At 35.1% G+C, this 20400-nt stretch overlaps 1 protein-coding gene across 5 annotated transcripts in view; it reads left to right on the top strand.

Moving 5' to 3' along the window:
• The window catches only part of BRD1 (bromodomain containing 1), a 62531-nt gene that overhangs the window by 29712 nt on the left and 12419 nt on the right, over positions 1–20400 (top strand). Inside the window, exons 8-9 of one of the 5 annotated variants that reach the window (XM_035559353.2) lie at positions 2419–2907; positions 18882–19017. In XM_035559353.2, coding sequence (XP_035415246.1) covers positions 2419–2907; positions 18882–19017 — 625 coding nt within the window. Of the gene's footprint in view, positions 1–2418; positions 2908–14065; positions 14237–18881; positions 19018–20400 lie in introns of those variants that run through there. The other 4 variants (XM_035559354.2, XM_035559355.2, XM_035559357.2 and 1 more) reach the window with 4 other exon arrangements.

Here is a 20400-nt window from a genome sequence, read left to right as displayed (position 1 = left end):
CTAATCTATTTTTCTCTAGGAGAGTTAGAGGCATGTTTGATTTGGCATAACACTATTGAATTGTGGGAGGAAAGAGCGGAAGGGAAAGTGGAAGCATGATAATAAATAAAACAGTCCTGTGCAGCTTGATGCTATCAAAATTTTTGAAAGGTGAAGTGAATAAAAAGAGTGTCCTTAACTGCCATTCAAACAGCAACTTAGTGTTTGTTTCTTACTGCGACTAAGAGTGGTTTCCAAACATATAATGTGCTTGAGATTTGAATGACAACAGTAGAAAAATTGTGATTGGATCAGCATGTGACTTACCTCATTCTGAAGCTGTTAAAACATTCTTAAGTTGTTTAATGCTGTTTTATTTATTTATTTAAATCTCCTTCAAGTGATGATGCCTCTGAATGTAGTCATTTAACAATGTGCTTTGTCAGATAAAAAATACACTAACTTTTTATTACTTGTAGCTTAACATTTTTATTACTCAGCATTTAACTTTTGCAGCTGTTGTGCAAATAATAGACTAAAAGTCTATTAGACTATTAGTCTCTAAAAGACTGAGCAGTGACTGTTTTTCTTAAATTTACAGTATGTTTAAAAAATATCATAATTGTAAAGAGCATGATCTGGAGTTGATTGGCACTGCTGTTACAGTGAAGAGTAGTAGTCATTAGTTCAAGTTTCAGTTCTGAAATGGAAGATATTTAGAGGAAAGAGAACAAATCTCTAGAAAAGAGAGATGGGGAAAGTAGTCATGAGAATCCTGTGCCCAGGATCTTCACTGGAGCTGACTCCAGAAGAGCTGTGAATTAACCCCTGGCAATACTATTTTCAATTTCTGATCGTGTTAAAAATGTGGTGGCAGAATAATGCAGTGAAATTTAGTTTTCAGTGTCTAAATTAAGTGTTTTTCTATGCTTCAGTCTTTTTGAGAATCTTCTCTAATTCATTGTGAGAAAAATAAAATTTGTTCAAAAAGAACAGTGACCTTGGATATTCTAAACTATAAGCTTTTTTAAATTCGTGCTACTGTAAATACCCTTATCTGACCCTAAATTTCATTCTAAATGTCTTCCCGAAATATTATTTACCGACTCTAATACTTGCATGCCTTCAAAGGATGTGAGCATAGTCACACTGTATTTCAGCACTGTATTTTTAATAGGAACTATGCTACCGTTCAATTAAACCGTAAATGATAGGGCAGAGTTCTTCTACACTGGGAAGTTATTGATTTCAAAGTAAAGATTGCTAAGCCGAAACCAAAACAATACATAGGTAATACTTAATTCACTACAGATACAGGGTTTAAACCCTTGCTGTTTCACATCTTTTATCAGGTGACATAGAAAATTAACTAAACTTTTAAAATTGATTTGACAGCATAAATGTTCCATTGGTCTCATGCAGTTATTCATACAGAATAAGCATCTTATTATTAACTCACATCTTAAAAGATTCTTTTGGAAGCTATAAAGGTTAACATCTATAAATAAGCTACGAAGGTGTATAATTTTTTGTGTTGACGGGTAAGGTAGTCCTGTTACTTGTATTTAGGAATGCTGCAACAGTAGAATATATATTTTCTTTCCCATCACTTGGGATGAAAAATTGAAACTAGTTGTTTATGCTCACCCTTACATCTCCATTGTCTTCTCCCAGTGTGGAATTATTTAAATAATCTGGGAAAGGATAATGAGGGGGGAAAAAAAACAGAATGAAAGAAAATTGGTAGAGGGTGGTTTTTCTGACTTCTTCTATCAAGTCTGCATTGTCAAGTCTGTATTTGTCAATGAGTGGCTAATAAAGCTGCAAGGTTTAGGGGATGCTTTTTTGTTTGTTTGTTTTGCAAATGAAACTGCTAGTCACAAATGTAAACAGCTTTGCAGAAATTACAGAAAGGCAATTTTATATCACATTTTAACTTACTCTAGTAGATCAGGTTACAAATACCACTTTTTAAATGTCTATTTGATAAAATTTGTCTTAGGCAGTTAAGGTGAATATACAAAATTTATAAAATGTATTATATCAAGTATTTTACTTGAATGGCAGTGTAAGTGCATTTAACAGATAATCATCCACCACCCCAACTTGGTATTAAAAAAAAAAAAAAAAAGGAAGTTTTCTTAGTTTTTAGTTAATGAAACTAACATAATTGCATGAGAAGTAAAAAGTACTGATGCAGGTGTAAATTGTTAACACCAACTATAAACACCTACTTTTCTATCCATGTTACATTCCCAGTATAAAAGTAGGAACTACTAACTAGGACAGACTGTTGCTAGACAAGAATTGTTTTTAAAATGTTATGCTTTGTTTCCAAACAACAGTTTATTTGGTGGGCTGCACATTTATAGTGAGTTTTATAATAGACTTTATAACTACAAGTTTTCAAAAATCACACTCTATTTATAATTTTTTCAGGAGATAAATCTCCCCCTAAACTTGAACCATCAGATGCATTACCTCTTCCTTCAAACTTGGAGACTAATTCAGAACCACCAACCCTCAAACCAGTAGAACTCAATCCAGAGCAGAGTAAGCTTTACAAAAGAGTAAAATTTGATAATGAATTATATAGCACTTCCATTCAGAAAGAAATAAATGGACACACTCCAGAACACTTACTTGACAGTAATCTCAATGAGTCGACTGTTTCTGCTGTAGCTGAGTCATCAACTGATGTAAACAGACGTACATCCATTCTCTTCTGCAAATCGAAAAGTATAAGCCCCCAAAAGTCTGCAAAGAACACTGAAACCCAGCCAACTTCTCCACAGCTAGGGACCAAAACCTTTTTGTCTGTAGTCCTTCCAAGGTTGGAGACACTTCTGCACCCAAGGAAAAGATCAAGGAGTGCATGTGGAGATTCTGAGGTTGATGATGAGTCCCCTGTAAAGCGCTTGGATACAGGTAAATGTTACAAAACTTATTTGAATGGATGCATCTCAAAAGTTAACATACCTGTAATTGTTAATCTTCAGATTTTAGCACTCGAACAGTTTTTCCTCAGAGTTCAGTACTCAGATGTAGTTACAGTTCAAAGAATTACTGAATCTTTTTTTGTGTTGGCCCTTTACAATTGGACTTAGTGAACCAAGTTTTCCTTTTTCACAGTTTCACTTTAGCAATGGAATTTTCAAGTTTACATGTCTGGGTGGGTGATATTTTCATTTTTATTAACTTGTTTTCCTATTTCCTATTGTTGCATCCAATGGGAAATACGAATCAGCTGTTTTTTGGAAATTCCCTGTTTAATTAAAAGGAAACTTCATATATGGTGCCAAAACTAGAATTTTTACAAGGAGCATGGAAGATGTACGTTCCATGTGCAGCTTTATTTGATACCATGTTACTCTAAGCATATTTTCACATTGTGAAACTGATGACTATGTGTGAGGTGCTTTGCCTACCCATGTATTTTGTGGAAGCGTTAAAATCCCAAATAATGACGACATTTCCTGTGCTTCTCTTCTTAAGTCTGTGCACTTTAAATAGATAAATGAATGCAATTTGTATTAGCAAACTGTAGTTCTGTTTGGAGAAGTTTGAATAAAACCCTATATGAGGAGGAACAGCAGCATAAGGAAATTACTTGTGAATTTCCTTAATGGCTCTTGCTATGACTTCTAAATCACCTTCTGAAATAAGCACTCTATTTCATTGTTACACTGATAGCCTGTATGCAGGTATGAAAAGAGCATGTGATTTTTCTGTCTCTGAATGAAAGACGTAGAAATGTATTTCAAACATTTATTGTGAAGATGTGCTCTAAAAGCAGACCTAAAAGATCAACCTAATCAAAGAGATGTGCTTTTTGTTTGTTTGGTTGTTTTTAATGATCGAAAGAGAAGGGAAATTATTGCTAGAAAAATAAAATAAGAAAATAATAAGTTTTGGTGCAGAGATATTTTTGGTGTCTTTTTTTTTTTTTTGGCTTGTTTGTTTTCCCCCATTGGAAAATCCCTGTTTGTTTTGCTTTCTATGAAAGCTTGGAAGGAGCCCATACATCTAATCTGATACCTTAGTTCTGAAGCAGAAATCAGGTTAAGGTGGTGTGATGGTAGAATTGTATTAATCTTATTTAATGACAAAAAAAGCTTTGGTTTCTAAATATTTTAACTTACTGGTCTTTAATCTGGACAGTAAAATCATGTGTCTTTATACAGATTGCATTTTATCACATGCATAATGAGTCACTTTATGCTAGATCATGCAGGCAATTAGTCCGAACTATGAAACTTTTATCTTAAACATTCTAAAATTAGTTTTTTAATATAGGAAGACTGACGTAATTCTTTAAATAAATAAATAAATCAGACTGGTTGAATACACTTAAAAAGTGTCATGTCGTTCATTTTCTCTGTGCAGTGCATGTATGTGGGGCAGATATACTTTTGATTATATTAAAAGAATTATGAATAATTTCTTCTGATTTTAATAGACTTTCCATTTCAGAATTTCTAAGTATTTTGTTATTGTATAATATGTAGGTCAGTGATGGGAATAAAATCCAAAGGGTTAAAATATTTTTATTACTGTTATTATTTTTTAAATAGAATTCTATAACTTCTTCCTGAAAGCAATGGAATATGCATGGAATAAAATCTATGCAGAACTATTACTTAGGGAGGTGTTTATGTTTTTGTTTGCTTGTTCAAGAAGAGACTTTGTCTGTGAACTGAACTCTTCTGGCCAAATTACTTTCAACTGGAAGTGTTCTGGTTTTTCTTGAATAGTACACGTTTTCTTCAAAGCTTATATTGTTCATACAGATGTGCCAACTTAATAAATCTTACTCTTGTGATTCTTTGTCAATTTGCAACAAAAATTTTGCTTTTACATTGTAGATTTTCTTCCTTACGTTATTTTCAAACTTGTGTCTCCACAGTAATTTGAGCCATTTTGCAATTGGCAGCTATTTTGAGCTACAATTTAGCAGGAAACCAGCACAAACCTTAAACGCTTTCCAAGATATAAAATTAGTTGAATTATTTTAGTTTTGCCTATGCAAGCTGTTGTAGATTCATGCAGATGTCTGTGTTCTGATAATATTAAAAAAAAAAAAAGTTACTGTATACATAATTTCTGTTTGGATATTTTTTTCACTGAAGTGTAATTGAATACTGCTGGTAAAAATGCCTTTCTTAAGGAGAATTCGTCAGACATGACTCTTTCCCATCTGAGACATGCCACGGTAGATAAGGCATGCTTCAGGCTCCTTACATGTATTCTTGTGAGTTAGCAACTCTGTGATCGATCACTGTCACTTAGAGAGAATGATTATTGCATGATTTACTGGTATGAATGTTAAATATCCTCATTTCTAGTGGATATAAGAAAAATGTCATTAACAGGGACTTCACTTAATATACAAATATACTTTGAAACTTTGGTCTCTAGAAAGAAAAATTGGTCAAGAGCTGCACCCAGCCTGCTGGGTGCATGTCGTTACTGGTCAGGCACTGCTGTGGAGTTTGTCTGCTGTCACATCTCTTTCCCTCCTTACCATTTTTTTTTATTTCCCCTCTCCCTTATTATTTAGAGATGCCGTGTTGTTTTGTCCCTTGCCTTATTCTGTCCTCAAGGTATCCCCCGTGATGTCACTCATGTATTTCTACATGAGGTTCAAAAGAAGACTCCAAACCTTCCATAGTTAGGTGAAACCATACCTACTTTGTCTGACGTTTCAGTATTCTCACAGACTGCCTGCTGTTGTTCTCTGTTGGAGTACAGTGGAGGCTGGTGTGCTCGCTAGTTAGTTGCAAGAAAGACAAATACAGGATCCGCTGGTCCACTGCTTTCTAAGTTTAGTGTCCCATATGTTGTTGGTTTTGTACACAAAGTAGTTATTGAAATACTAGCTTTTTTTTTTTTTTTTTTTTTTTTCAGAAATAACTGATTACTGCACAGTATGATTTATCCTTTAAAGAGGACCAAAAGCAGTCTTTAATATTCTGGCCTCCCTTTATATTTGAATCCTTGTTTAAAAAATGTGAAGCAATACTTTTCTACTGGGGCATTATCACATACATACATATATAGCACCTCTTTCTCCATGGTTGTTATGTGTAAACTGAAAACTATATACTGGGGGAGATGTGTTTAGAAAATTTTTATATGTACTGGATACATCATCTCATTGGTTTGTATAGTATCTAGCAATTTCAGAAAGAAGAGAGGTTTTACTCTGGCAATTTTGGTTACATTGGAGATCGCTGTATGATTCTTGAAGTTCTGGTGTGTCAAAAGTTAACTGCTACAAGTTCAGTGACCCTCCTAAAGTATCTATCACATACTTAGAGCGCTTTATGTTATAAACCTTAGACCTTTTCATCAGGTCAGGTTAATGTCAGAAAATTAATTGGTGCAGTTATTACATCTGAGGAAAACAAAGCTGATCAATACATGAGAGATTTTATGAAGCATTTAAAAGTTTGCTTTTATCAATATCAACCAAATGAAATCCTGGGAAAAGTGACTGTTTTAAGATGCCTTTTGATTATTATAAAACTATAAATTAGGCTCGATTTAAACTTTTAAAGATGTTCTTGGTTTTATCAGTCATTTTTCATAAATGTAGAAATTTACACTTAGTGTTTGTGCTCTATATTTTAAGCAGAAGCTATGTATTTAAAATTTGCCATCCTAAAGCAAACACTTTAACTTACCACAGATTTAGAATTGCAAACAATGACTATTACAGTACAGTTTTCTGTTATTTCTCGGCTAGGCAGCAGTAATAGTTTGGTGTAACTCTAGTTACTCAGTATTCTTCACACTTCCAGCTACACAGATTTCCTTAGGGCACTGAAACAGATGTAAGCATGCATTTAAAACATGGATCACTGAATTTGAGTAACACAGCAAAAAGCACAGATTTGGGGGGTGAGGGAAGATTATCGTTTTCTAATAACTACTTTTGCTTGTAGTTGTCAGTATACAACAAACATAATTATACCTTTATAAATCTATTAATAAGCGTTGGCCTGACTTTTGTTTCTGCCTGGCCACTACAAAATATTTTTTGGCACTTAAGAATTGTTTTCAAGTAACCAGTACGTGGATTCCACCTCTATGTGATACGTTTCAGATTGTAGTAATGAACACTATTAGTCGATTTTATTTGGTGTTATAAGGACAGAGATTGTATTTGGGGTAAAATGGAACACATGTTGTTTCTTGGATTCCTCAAAGTGATTTCTGTTAAATCTTCTAATCTGAAGCACAAGTGAACCCTGAATTTTAACCAAGCTGACGTGTGCAAAATTCAATCACCATTCCCTAAATGAAAGAGATGGAAGTAAGAAATACATATCTAAGAACATAACTTATGTCCTCTCTCTAAAGAACATTCTAAGCTAGAGTTAGCTGAGTGAAAAAACTGAATTCAGAAAACAACTATTAAAGTCTGGTTATCATAGATAAGAATGGCAGTGTCTGTTATATATTCATAAATAAAATGCAGTAATTTGACTAAAACTATGGACATATGCAGAGTCTGGATATGTTGAATTACATCTACTCTTTTTCTTTTTCTTTAGATGCATACTGATTGCTTCCTGTAAAATATGACATGAAATTTAGATATTTAAGCACTTAGTGGTGTCCAAAAACTGCAGCTGCTTTTCTCCAGGAAGTTTCAAAGCATGAAATATTTTAAGGTGTAAATGCAAACAAAGCATTGGAGATTGTGAAGGCTTGAAAGGAATTGTCCTCTGGCTTGTTAAATTTCTCAGTGTACAGATATGGGGACCACAGGAGCTCGACTGCTAAGTTGTCAGGATAGAACCAGACTGCACAGCAGCACATAAGTACCAAGGAGGCTGAGAAAGCTGAGTTTGACTAGAATATTGCCAACAGTTTTGTGGTGAAGGGGGAAATGTTACTGTATTTTTGTTTGCTTTTGACAAATTGCCTTTTTATTTTTTAAAATGGGGTGGTAGGCCACCGTAAAACTGTGACAAATTGCCTAGGACAGCAGGCAGACTAAGGAGAGAACGAGGGGATGTGGGAAGAGTGCTTGTGTTGTCTTTCTTTGTATTTGGCCCACTAAAGCTTCAGACAATAATTCTGGCAGCCCTACTAAATTTTTTTTTAGTTGGATTTCTTGAAAATTTTTGAGAAATAGGGTAGGATTTTGTGATACATGTGGAATAAAATAAGTGCATAAGTAAGGAGGACAGGAATGTAAACTATTTTAAACCAGTCAACAGTTGCATCAACATTTAAGCATAAATACTCCTTTTGGTACTTCAGATGCAATCAACGATATTAACTTCCTCACCATTAAAAATCCTTTTGCTTACTGCTTCTTTAGAGCAGCATAGTCAAGAGCAGTGGGGCTTGATGAACAGCTGGATAAATGGTCTGTTTCTCTGGAGTCTGTGCATGCATAAGCTAAAGTATGCAATTCTAGAAACTTTTCTTGGGTATTTAACCTGTTAATCTCTTCAAAGCACTATCTTTTGGGTTACATAGAAGACAATTATTAGCATCCAACTTAGAGTTTCTGTGTTTTCTAAGATCAGTATAGCTGAATCTTCTGTTATAATAATAATAAAAATATTTCTAGATGCCCTTCTGTTTTTCTTGATGCTGTAGGAATTGTGGAGACTTTCACTATATTTTGGTGTTTCATTTTTTTGGACTGCTTAGCTCATTCTTGGCCCAGGTTTGGCTTTCTAAAAAATAAAATGTCATAGTCCCCTCTGTGCTTCATCTGCGGCATTTAACACTAACTCATTTTTCTGTGTGATGCAGATGGTGGGATAAGAACTGTGGGGTTTATTGAAGGTATTAAAAAAAGTTTGGAGATCTATATTATGCTTGTGAATTAAGAACACACTTCCCGTGGCAGTGGGGCTCTGTGTAGATAACCTACCTTAAAATTCAGGCTTTGATATTATGGAGTCCCTTGTACAGGAAATGTACGGTACCAGAGTTCGTCAAATCACCATTATATGGATCACCATTATTTTTGACCTCTTTAGAACATAATTTGCCTGGAGGTCTGATTTAAGAGATGGATGATCATAAAAATGAATATGACTCCAGTGGTAACTCAGGCAATGAACATGGAAGTAAAAAATACAGGTTATCTTGTTCTAATATGAGTGGAGAGAGGGGGAGACAGTCCCCACAAGATGAAACACACTCTCTTAAAGAGTGGTTTGTTTGTTTTTTCCCTGGGTGAGAAAAGATTATATGGTTACAAACATAAAGAGATGTTCTGCATAAAGAAGAGTTATGGAACATGGTGTTGTGTACCCTCTCTCTGTGTCATACACGCTCTCTCAATCTGTCCATACTGAGATGTAATTCTTATGTCTGGATCACTCCTTACATCAGTTGGTTACACGTTACTTTTCATTCTTCTCCTGTACAATGGTTCTTACTCACCTGAAGTAGAAAGCGCAGCATACTAAATTGTAAACCCATAAATGATAAATTGATAATCCTCCATTTGTTGTATTTTTCTATCTTTTTCTGCTCTGATAGAGCAAAATTCAGGCATGTCTTAGTGTTTTGTCAGCCTTCAATCATTCCCTTTACTGCAAAGTCTTTCTCTGCCTGTATTCTGTCTGATTCTAAAGATCCCCCATAATGACTTGGAGGAGGGAGGGGATCCTACCACTGTAGAGTGCTGGACTTACATCCTCTGCAAAATGTTTTTACAAAGTCAGAAGGAAGATGAATGATAAAAGTTTTTGCTGAGGCAATACTGTAAACAAGATTGAAAATTGGAAGTAAAAGGAAATTATATCCTGAAGGCTCCTTTCTGTGAAGGAAATTTTGTTTAGAAAATCATCTGTGGCAGTTACACAATACACTGTCAAAGAAGAACCTCCTCTCTGAGCCGATTTATCGAAAATGCCTGGGAAGAGTTTCACTTTGCCCTTTCAAGTCAGACCTCAGGCAAGATTTCCTTTTCGACTGGAAATGCCAGATAAGAAGTAGGGATCCTTTCAGCCAAGTAGGATTGAAATAGTTATTGCAAGAAATGATACAGCAGAGAAGATACTTGAATTGTGATGTTGTGTGTTATTGTATGTGTATGCTTATGCATGCTTTTCAGATAGAAATGCCTACACAATCTTTTCGACAGATACAGTGATTGGGAACTGGCACTTTGATGCTCCGTGCTACAGGAAAATACAGCATTGGTCTCTTAAAACTAAAATTTCTTATTTTTCCTCTAATGCTCATAATCCTCCACATAATCATAGTGTTGATGAAATGACACTGGTATCTTCAAAGTAGCAGCAATTATCTCCAGTAGATTTAGGAAAAGACAATTAAGTTAATCCTGTAAATCTGGGGATATATGCAGAAGACACTTAACTATTTACTCTTCTTGGTTTATTAGTTCACTGTCTTCCTACATGAAACTACTCTTCAGTTTGTTCTTTGAAGTTCTTGTAGCTAGATCACAAGATCACAATAGGAGCTGTTGTAATAGATTCCACTAAAGGTTCAGGGAAAAAATAGTAAAAACAGTGATATGTCAGAGAGGACACTGTATCACAAAAACTTGCTTGTTTTGTGTTTATTGTTTTTTCCAGTAATTGCTCAAGATTATAAAACATCTACAGTCTTTATCAGTGTTAGGTTGACCTATGTGTCAGTCACCATAAGGAGATGGTTAGGTTATAATTCCCATCTTGTCTTGCAGAACTTGATCAATGTGGCAGTATTAAGTAGTTGTGTAACATTACACATTTTTATGTAACTGCTTTTCAGCTGTTTGTTTGACAAGGACACCCCCTAGGATGGTAAAACTCACACGTTTGTTGAAGAAGGCAGGCAGCATTATGTGCTTTAAATGTGAACGCTGATGGAAGACTCGTTGAACGCCAGACGTTGACAGAAAAATATGATAAACTTCTGTGAGATTAAAGTAGACTACTTGAACAATAACATTCTGCAAGGAGAATGCAGTCAGTTGTGGGGGTTTGGCTTGCTGCACACCCACTCCCTTACTCCCACTCCTTAAAAGAATAGGAGGAGAAAATAAGATGAGGGGAAAAAAAAAAAAAACACAACTTGGTGGTTGAGATAAATGCAGTTTAATAAAAGGAAAGCAAAGGCCATATGCAGAAGCAGAAAAATAATAATAATAATAAATTATTTTCTACTTCCCATCAGCAGGCGATGCCCAGATGCTTCTTGGGAAGCAGGGCCTCAGTATGCATAGCAGTTGTTTCAGAAGACAAACTCATTCATAATAAATGTTCCCCCCTCCTCTTTCTTTCTCCTAGCTTTTATTGCTGTGTGGCATCATATGGTATGGAATATCCCTTTAGGGGGATAGTTGGGGTCAGAGTGTCCCAGCAGTGTTCCCTCCCCACCTCTTGCCCACCCTGAGCCTGCTGCCCTTGAGAGCCAGCCTTGATGCTGTGCCAGCACTGCTCAGCAATAGCCAAACACTGGTGCATTTTCAACACCCTTGTAGCCACAAGCACAAAGCACAACACTATGCAGGCTGCTGCTGGGAAGTGTAAATATACCCTGGCCATTTTTACTATACATAAAATATGATTTCAATTCCAGTCACGTATAATGTATATGCAGTCTTGTAATTGCAAGAACATGGAACAAGAGAGCAACAAAAGTGTTGGTGGTGACCAATGTACTTCCTGCAAAAATTTGAGTGTACATGATTACCAGAGAAACAAGAAGATACTGGGAAGAAAGAGAATCTTGTTCTTGAATCTTGTTCTTTGCTTTTCCATTGATTTTTCTGGGTAGTATTGGTAAGGCTTTGCAAATAAAAATGGTATCAAGTGGCACATATGGTTGAGAATTCCTTAGATAGTCCTGGAGATAGGCATTATGTTGTTTCCTTTTTTTTTTTCCAATTCTTTTTTTTAGGGCATTTTTTAATGGATAACTCTCTTCTGAGTTTCCCATTGAAGTAGCCAGACGTAGTTCCTTCAGTGTCCATACAGGAAACTGTAGTTTCTGCTCACTGTTCTGGAATGAAGCAGAAATTAAGAACCAATTTTTCTAAACAGTTATAAAAGGCAAATGCATGGTAAATGGTATGCTTTTTTTTTTTTCTTAATAGACTAGGATTGTTGGACATGCTTATGTAAGAGAGCTCTGTTTCTTTTCCTTTTGATAACATGCCTAGCGATTGTGTTCCCCCAGTTAAAGGAAAACATTTACTTTCAAAGAAGGAAGAAAAAAATTGTGTTGGTAAAAGCTGTGTATAAAATCCTTAAGATAATAATGTAATAGTCTGCCTTGGTAGGTGCTTCTGGGCAGTTCCGAAGGACTGCTGAGCACTAGGTTTCTGATGTAAGATCAATTGACAGCCAATGTTCGTGCTCTTTCGTGATACAAGTTGAGAACAAAAAGGTATTTTTTTTTTTCAAGTTTTTAACAATGCCCATTCAGTTCTCCTTTTTTGTGATTTATCTCAGAATTTGCTAGATGTGAACATAGGCTAGATGTGAACGTGGAAAACTGATCTTAAGTCCTCATAAGTAGTCTTGGCCAAGATAATTAGAAGTAAATGTTCCCAAATATTAATGATTTTCTATGGTCATTGTATTTCTTGTATCCTGAATGACATATCATAGATCTACGTGTCATTCAGGCTCTCGAGCCTTGTATTTTACAACCATCTGTGTGTGTTTTACACATCATAAATTGTATCAACTAGAGTTGATTAAATAATCAAAATTTTTGGTGAATTTTAAATTCCTTTGGCTTGTACTTAGGCTTTTTGTGGCTTTTAGTGATACTACTACTGCTGTCATCAGTCTTTTCTATACCACCAGAACAGCTGATGCTCTCTAGAAGTTTTAAAACAATTTTTGTATGTTTCTGCTTATATGCTCTGTTTTTCTTTTTTTTTCTTCTTCTTTTCTGGAATGTTTTCAAACTCTTCTGTTAGTGTTGCCTCTCAATTGTATATTTTAAAATGTCTTGAACAATCGTCCTACAATACAGTGATTCCATTGTTGCAGTGAAAAGAGCAACAGATAATCCTTGTCTTCTTAAAGTTGCAGTTATTAAATATTGATCGTTTTTTCCTTCTATTGTGCAGTTCGCATTCAGCTGTTTTAGCAGACAGAGAGACTTCTTACTCCCGGTTTTCAAAGCAAATTAGTAGATACAGGATGAATTCTTAAGCATTCTTTTGAAACATATCAAACTGGCTCTTCTGTGAGCCCCTAAGCAGCATTCATTACATGTTACCTAAACCAACAAAAGTGGAATTTTCTGTTTAGGGTCTTGAAAGCTGCTGTTATTCAGTATGTAGGTGCCATTTCAAGGGCTCACACTGAGCTTTCTTTGCTATCTTAGAACAATTGTCAAACCAAATTTTAAACAACTTCAGTTTTTAAAACTTAATTTCCAAGGGGACTCTTCACCCCAAAATTTGTCATCTTCATGTTAAGAATAACTGGCTCCTATTTTGTCTGCGTACTGTTAGGACTGAGTTAAGGAATGTAAACTCTGACATGCTCAAATATTTGTCTGTATATTCTGAAAAGAAGAATTGTTTCTAATACTCTCACTATGCTCCAGAGTTTCCTGTTGGAAAAAGGCATTTATAGATATACTGTAAAGTTCAGTTTTTAAAAACTTTGTGGATGCCCTCCTCTTGCTATAATACGCACATTTTCAAGATTTATGTGTTTAAGAATACAATAGCTTCTGATTGTTTATTAACTTAAAGTATTCCTTTATCCTCTCTGTGCATACCTATATACATAAATCCCCTTAAGATAGGGCCATTCCCTTTTTAGTTCTTATTGGAAGGATTTTTAGATGCATTTCAAAACCATGTTCTTGATGCATATCATGCACTTGGAGATTGTATTCTGTGCTTTCAGTGACTTACGTATATTTTCTTTTTCAACAAAGAGGACTGAATCAAAGTGAAACCTTTAATATAGTTTTCCCCTTTTGAAACTTAAGCTGAGAATCAGTATTAGAATATGTGGAGCACTTGTGTCATTCTCACTGTCTCTGACACTGATGTAGGGATGGCTTATTTATTTAAAAGCTCTGTTTCCTTTCAGAGAGACTTAATGGCTTTTTCACTGTCTTCCAGGTTCTCATATTAACTAATATCATGCTGGGTATTTATCTCTTTGGATCCTAATTATTTTCTGTTATCCTCAACATGGAATGGAATCCAATTAAGTGATCATTTTGGAACGCAGAAAGACAATTACATTTGAAGTAATTATTTTGGATCATGTTGGAGACATCAGCCATCCTTAAAACAAAAACAAAAAAAAAAGAACACTGTTGGAGGAAGTCTTTGACATATATGAAACTATGCTCTTCATTCAATATATTGCCCCATTTCCGTAAGTTATAAAGTTGTACATGTTGTAGTATATGTGACTCAAATTGGTCGCAGATTTTTACCAGTCCCAGCGTTCTTATTCCCCGTTCGTGCTCTGTGAGAGCGGATTAGTTCAGAACACTCCATCTTCATCTTCTTCCCTGCCCAAACACACAGTCTGATCTTCCTTGGAGAACTAAAGCATACAACGGAATGCTCTATTTTGTGCATTTATGTAATTTTAATAAAATACATTTTTTTCTTTATATATATATATATATATATACACATAAAGAGATATATATATTTACTGAAGACTAATGTTACTCATGCTGGGTAAGTGCACAAGTCAGGACTTGATTAGTCCTTGCTTGGTAAAAATCAACCAAAATAGTGTTATATAAGTGCTGGTGACTGTGCAAGGCATTTTTTGAATGTTGTGACTTTGTTGGGGTAGTTGAAATTATTTAACTGTTTTTTTTTCATTTCTCAGCTCTTCAGCTGTGGTTTTAATATAGCACATCATCTTATATTTAGATATGCTTGTCTTTGCAGCAGGCTATGCATAATACATTTTTAATTGCTTTAGAATAATTTTATACAAGTTCTGCTTCTTTATTTTTGTTTCAGCAGAACTACAAAATCAGATTGCAGTCTAAAATGCACAGATCTGTATTATGTGGTAGTGTTTTGTACATTCATGGAGTATGCTGCTCCTTGGACTATCCTGGGTTTTGTTCGTCTTTCATTTTTCCAAACTTATGCTGCCTTTCTGGAGTTATCTTTTCCTGCTTCTGTTAATGTGGTATGGACAAGAAGATTCTAACTTGCTTGATGTAGACAGCCCAAGTTTTGACTACACTCTTAAGGACAAACTGCTTCTGTTATGAAGCTGAAACTTTTCATGATAAACATAATTTTCAGGGCAGAGAAAAACCTTTGAACAACTATTAAGCTGATCTTTGACTTTTTCTTTTCTTTTTAAACTGCATTTAAAATTGATAGCAAACTTCATTGTTTGTGATTTTTTTTTTCTTTTTTAGAAAAAAATGAGGTCTGCATTTGAGTGCTTTTTTTGAAGAAACGTAAAAGTAGAGGAGAAACTAAAACGAAATCATCCAGTAATGATAGGTCGTAGTTTGATTTTGGGGGGTTTTGTTTGTTTGTTTTTAATCTCAAGTTTTAGTGAAGGGGGTGTGTGTAAGAAGTTTAGTACCTGACCTAATGAAGTTCTAGTCCGTGTTAGCTCATTTAATCTAACATAGTCATGAGTTCTTGGAAAATTTGAGTGAGTGGCTCATACCGGTTTGTTGCAAACTTACCCAGGCTACTAATATGCAAAAGCGGGATGAGTTACTTCTGTCGTGGATTTTCTTTATTTGACCTTCTTAGTACTATCTTTTGAGCCGAAAAAATTTAAATTTCTCAAAAGAATTAGGAATCTTCTCTAATCTCACTTCTTCCAGTAGCTAGAGGAGATTGGGTATTTCTTGGTTCTTGAGAGAAGGAGTTTTATAATGGTCTCAAAAACACATTTACAGTTACAGCATTTAAATGTAGTATATTTGTTCATATTTTGCACATCAGTGATACCATAAAGCACATAAATTTAATTGCCTGATTCTCTTGTCAAGTTGAGGTCACTTGGGGACCACTGCCACTGTGTGACCAGATATGTGTGTTTCACTTAAACTAAGCGTTGAGGTCTTCCTTTCTTAAAATACTATATATTTCTTACAATTTCTGCATATTCCTTACAATTTCTGAAGAATAGACTGTGTAATCTGAGTCTCCTGGACTATGTAAGCTGATATCATTAAGGGCTTGATATTCAGCAAAAATGTTCCTGATGATAGTCTCATTTTCTTCATTTTTCATACTTCCACAAACGAGAAAGAAATATGCTGGGGGGAGGACAGGTGGAATTACTGTAGTCTTCAAAACCTATGTTAATGAAATAAATGAGTCATTAAACTTATAGTCTGTTTAAACTGGACTGCCAGTGCAGAGAGCCGTCCCCATTGTTATAGTTGTATGTTCCTGTTCCTTTCCTTGTTTCTCAACATCAGCAGTTGTGCAGTTACTTGGTTGCTTTTCCCAGTGCGTGGCTGAAAACTAGTTCAACACGTGGTCTCACATTTCTCCGTACTGACGGGGTGAAGATGAGAAGAAACTATTGCAGGGGACTGAGAACACTAAACCATCCCTTTCAGTGGCAGCATAATCATAAACTTACTGAAGCAATCATAATGGGAAGCCAGCCCCTGATCTTTTTTGTCCTGTGTATATGTACACATACAGCACAGGTGTACACAGACACATAGCCAAGTTGTATTTGGGGTACACATGGTTGAACACTTCATACATCTTCTTATGAGATTAAACATGCATTTCCTTTCACTTTCTCAGTCCATTGGGAACCTGAACCCTGCTCTGGTTCTGGTAGCAATATTTACTCGATCTGTCTGTAGACTTAAAATGAAATCTGTGATGTAACTTGTTTCTGTGGTTGATGTATATTAACTAGGTGCCTGCTTGTGGCAGGGTGAAAACAAAACAGTTTTTACAATCCACTTGAAAAATAGGCCTCACGTATTAGAAAAGTTACTTGTAGAGACCCAAGATCACCTTTTTATCTTTATAGAAAAGTTGTTTAGTTTTTCATTTCATGTGCTATATAAAGTGTACCATGATAGTTTTACAGGAGAATTTAAGCTTTCTCATAAAGCCTGCTCTGTTTCAACAGGTCATTCAGTGTAGTCTAGGACAGAGCTCCTACTTAATCCCCAGCTATCTGTACTGATTTGCTTCAAATGAGAACAAAATTAATATTTTTTAATATTAAAAAAGCACCTAGTTTGCTGCCTGAACACTCAAGACAATACAAACATCTTTTTTTTTTTTCCTGTATAGGAAATTAAGGGCAAATATGGGACTTAAGAAGCACTCTTAAATCTTCGGTGTAAAGTAAATGCTAATGAAAGGGAATGGTCATATGTGAATCCTTCAGATTACTAAATAAATTCTTCTCTTTCTCTTAAAAAAAAAAAAAAAAAGTAAAACTTAATTGAAAGGGAACGTCTTCTGGGGGGGGGGTCACTGAATGGAAACACTTTGAAATATGCCTGGATCATACAAAGTAACTTGCTAAGCTAAAGTTCATAGTTGTCATCCTTCTTTGTATAGGGCTTTGCAACAGACAAGCTGAAACAGTTAGAACTTAAAAAGGGGAGTTCTGACATAATTTGCTTTTATTTCAGTGTCCTATGTAGAGATGTGAAGATATGTAAGCTTAAATAACCATGTCTGAATGAACAAAGATTATGATGACTTTTAAGACTGGTAATAGGATGGCTATGATGGATAGTTCTTTCTTGCATTATGAGAAGCATGTAGGTCATACACACAGAATTAAAAACTTTAATTTGTTGTAAGGAAATAAGTGTGCTCAGAATGGAGTTCAGGTTAAAATTTTGTTCTCTTTGTGGTCTACAGCTTATGGTAGCTTATTGGAAGCTAGTTCCATTGTTTTAAGTCAGCTCATTTTTGATGATAACCTGGAGTCTGTGTTGGATACTTTCTTTTAAAACAAAACAAAACAAAAAAATAAATTTTCAGAAAACAGAAAGAAGTTCTATTTTTTTTTGCCTTTGGGAAATTTCTTCAGAATGCTAGCTTAAACCACTTCATTGGTCTGTTTTAATCAAATTTAAGATGGGTAAATTTACATTGGCTTTACGATGGGTTTCAAAAACTCACTCCATGAATTTTCCAGCATGTTCTGCGTATAAGAACTATGTTTTTTGAGAATTAGCAGACCAGGGCAGGATTGATGACAGCCCGCCAAATTAGTAGCTTGTAATATAAAAGCTTTCTGTTAGGTTTTCATTACAGTTGTGAAGTAAAAATACAGTATCCTCAGATATATCTGAACTAGTATCAGGAGAAAGATTGTTTTAGGAAAAAAAAAAATCATATGCATATTACTAATTTTTTGATCCCAGAAAATTGACGTGATGTTAATTTGAAATTACTAAATTTCTTTTAGGAAGAGCTAGCTAACTTCATAAGAAAATCCCTACCAGTTTTTACTTTTAGTAATTGAAAAGGATTTTCAGTAGTTCTGCATTGATGTTTGTGTAACCCTGTTTTAAAATGAGTTTTCTGTTGACTTGGTAAATCTGTCTCTGGTTTGTAACATTTTTTTTTTCCTTGGTTTTTCTACCCAGCTTCTGCAGCCTGACTGTCTTAATGTATTACGTGTTGGAAACATTACATACAGAGAGTAATTTGATATTCTGTTTGGCATTTCCCATATTGAAATCTTCACCTTTTTTTGTGTTACCTTAATTTCCATCCTAACTTTAAAAACTGGACTACAGGATCCTACTATTTATAATACTATGTTTTGAAAATGAAATATTTTGTTAATGTCCGTGTTCTTTCTTTTTCGTCCTATCAAAATACTTAAGAGGTACAGAACAATAATTATACAATGCGTGTGTATATAAAATTGTTAATGAAATGGTATGTTTGTTTCCAGTTTGATGCAGTTTATTTCTGTGTTATGCTGTAGGTCTCTCAAATGGTTTTGGAGATGGAAGTAAAGAGAGAGCATTAGACGATACTCCGGGGAGAAAAGTTGAACCTCGTCGTCGCTGTGCATCAGAATCTAGTATTTCATCTAGTAACAGTCTTTTGTGTAACACCAGGTAAAACTGTGAATCTCAAATACAAATTTGAGGTAAAATATGTCAGTTTTCTGTGCTGCTTGTGACCCACATTGCAGGATTGAATACATTTTAGAAAAAAAAAGAGTACATTTCAATTTTCTCAGTGGTGTGTTAAACATGAAACACCTATTAGGATTGCTAGTATTCCTTTGTTGTATTCAGGTTATTGCAGATCCAGGCATGCTTTATACTTGACTGCACTTGTCTTACTCTCCTGCTCTGTATAAATATAGATGGGTAGATACATATACATGTTTATGTGTGTAGAATTTAGTTTTAATTGTCTTCACAGTCCTGAACACTAAAAGTGCCTGTGTTTAATCAGTGGGGATGGGGACAGGGAGCAATCTCCAAAGCTGAGTCTTCTCCGTAGGGAAGGTGAATTCAGCAGCTGTGAAACTGTGGGTTGTCAGCGTGTGATTCAGATCACTGGGTAGTTTCTGCAATGACAGTACCTGTATACCAACTGGTGACTGTCTCTCTGTGAAGTCCGTTGTTAAAGACAGGACTGTCAGAATGGTCACCTCTGTCACCACTGATACATACTCCATCACCAATGGTGCACCATCTTCCAAAAGCATACTCATGTAACTATCTCCAGTCCTGGGCTATGAGAGTTGAGGAAGCAACATGGCAGTGGAATTGAATGGGTTTGTTTGGATCCATGGAATGACAGTTGCTGGTATGTGTTCTCTTGGCCTAGAAATATGGTTGGCAATGGTACACGACTTTCAGTTGTTGATGTGATGAGAGATGTGAAGTTTGAAAATAAGTAATAGAAGAACAGAGCTTGTTAGAGTAGGATAGGGCATACAGGAGTATAAGATAAATCTGTGGGTTTGTATGAGGAGGGAGTTTTTGTGTTGTTTTTTAAAGAAGAGACTAGTTCATTTGTTCATGATTGGTATTAAATTGCTTAAAGGAGTGATGTTAATGCATTCATGTCAAAAAGGCTTTCAGGAGCAAAGAGAATACTGGGTCTCTTGTGAAAGTGATATATTGAGGATATGACTTAGAATAACTACTGTTCACATTCTTTGATCTCTTGAAGAGAACTCAGGTGTACAATAAGACTCTTGAGAACAACTTTCTCACTTTCTGTATAGACATTACTATCATAAGTGAAAGATTCGAACTTGTAATGAAAAGTGAAAGAGAAAATAATTGCATTTTCTATTTAGTGGGACTATTGGAGCAGAGGGAACATGTTTCTATGTGTCCAGTATTCATTTTTTAACACTGGAGACGATGCAGCTGCTCATATGCTGAATGTGTATAACCTGCACTAAAGTTGAAGTGCAATTGCATACTGCTTGTCTTTTGCTGATAACAAACCAATTAAGTGCATGAAATTTTGTAGTT

This window comes from Cygnus atratus, chromosome 1, assembly GCF_013377495.2.
Source record: "Cygnus atratus isolate AKBS03 ecotype Queensland, Australia chromosome 1, CAtr_DNAZoo_HiC_assembly, whole genome shotgun sequence".
Lineage (NCBI taxonomy): Eukaryota > Metazoa > Chordata > Aves > Anseriformes > Anatidae > Cygnus > Cygnus atratus.
The sequence above is the reverse complement of the archived record's forward strand: the minus strand, read 5'-3'. Positions and strand labels throughout refer to the sequence as shown.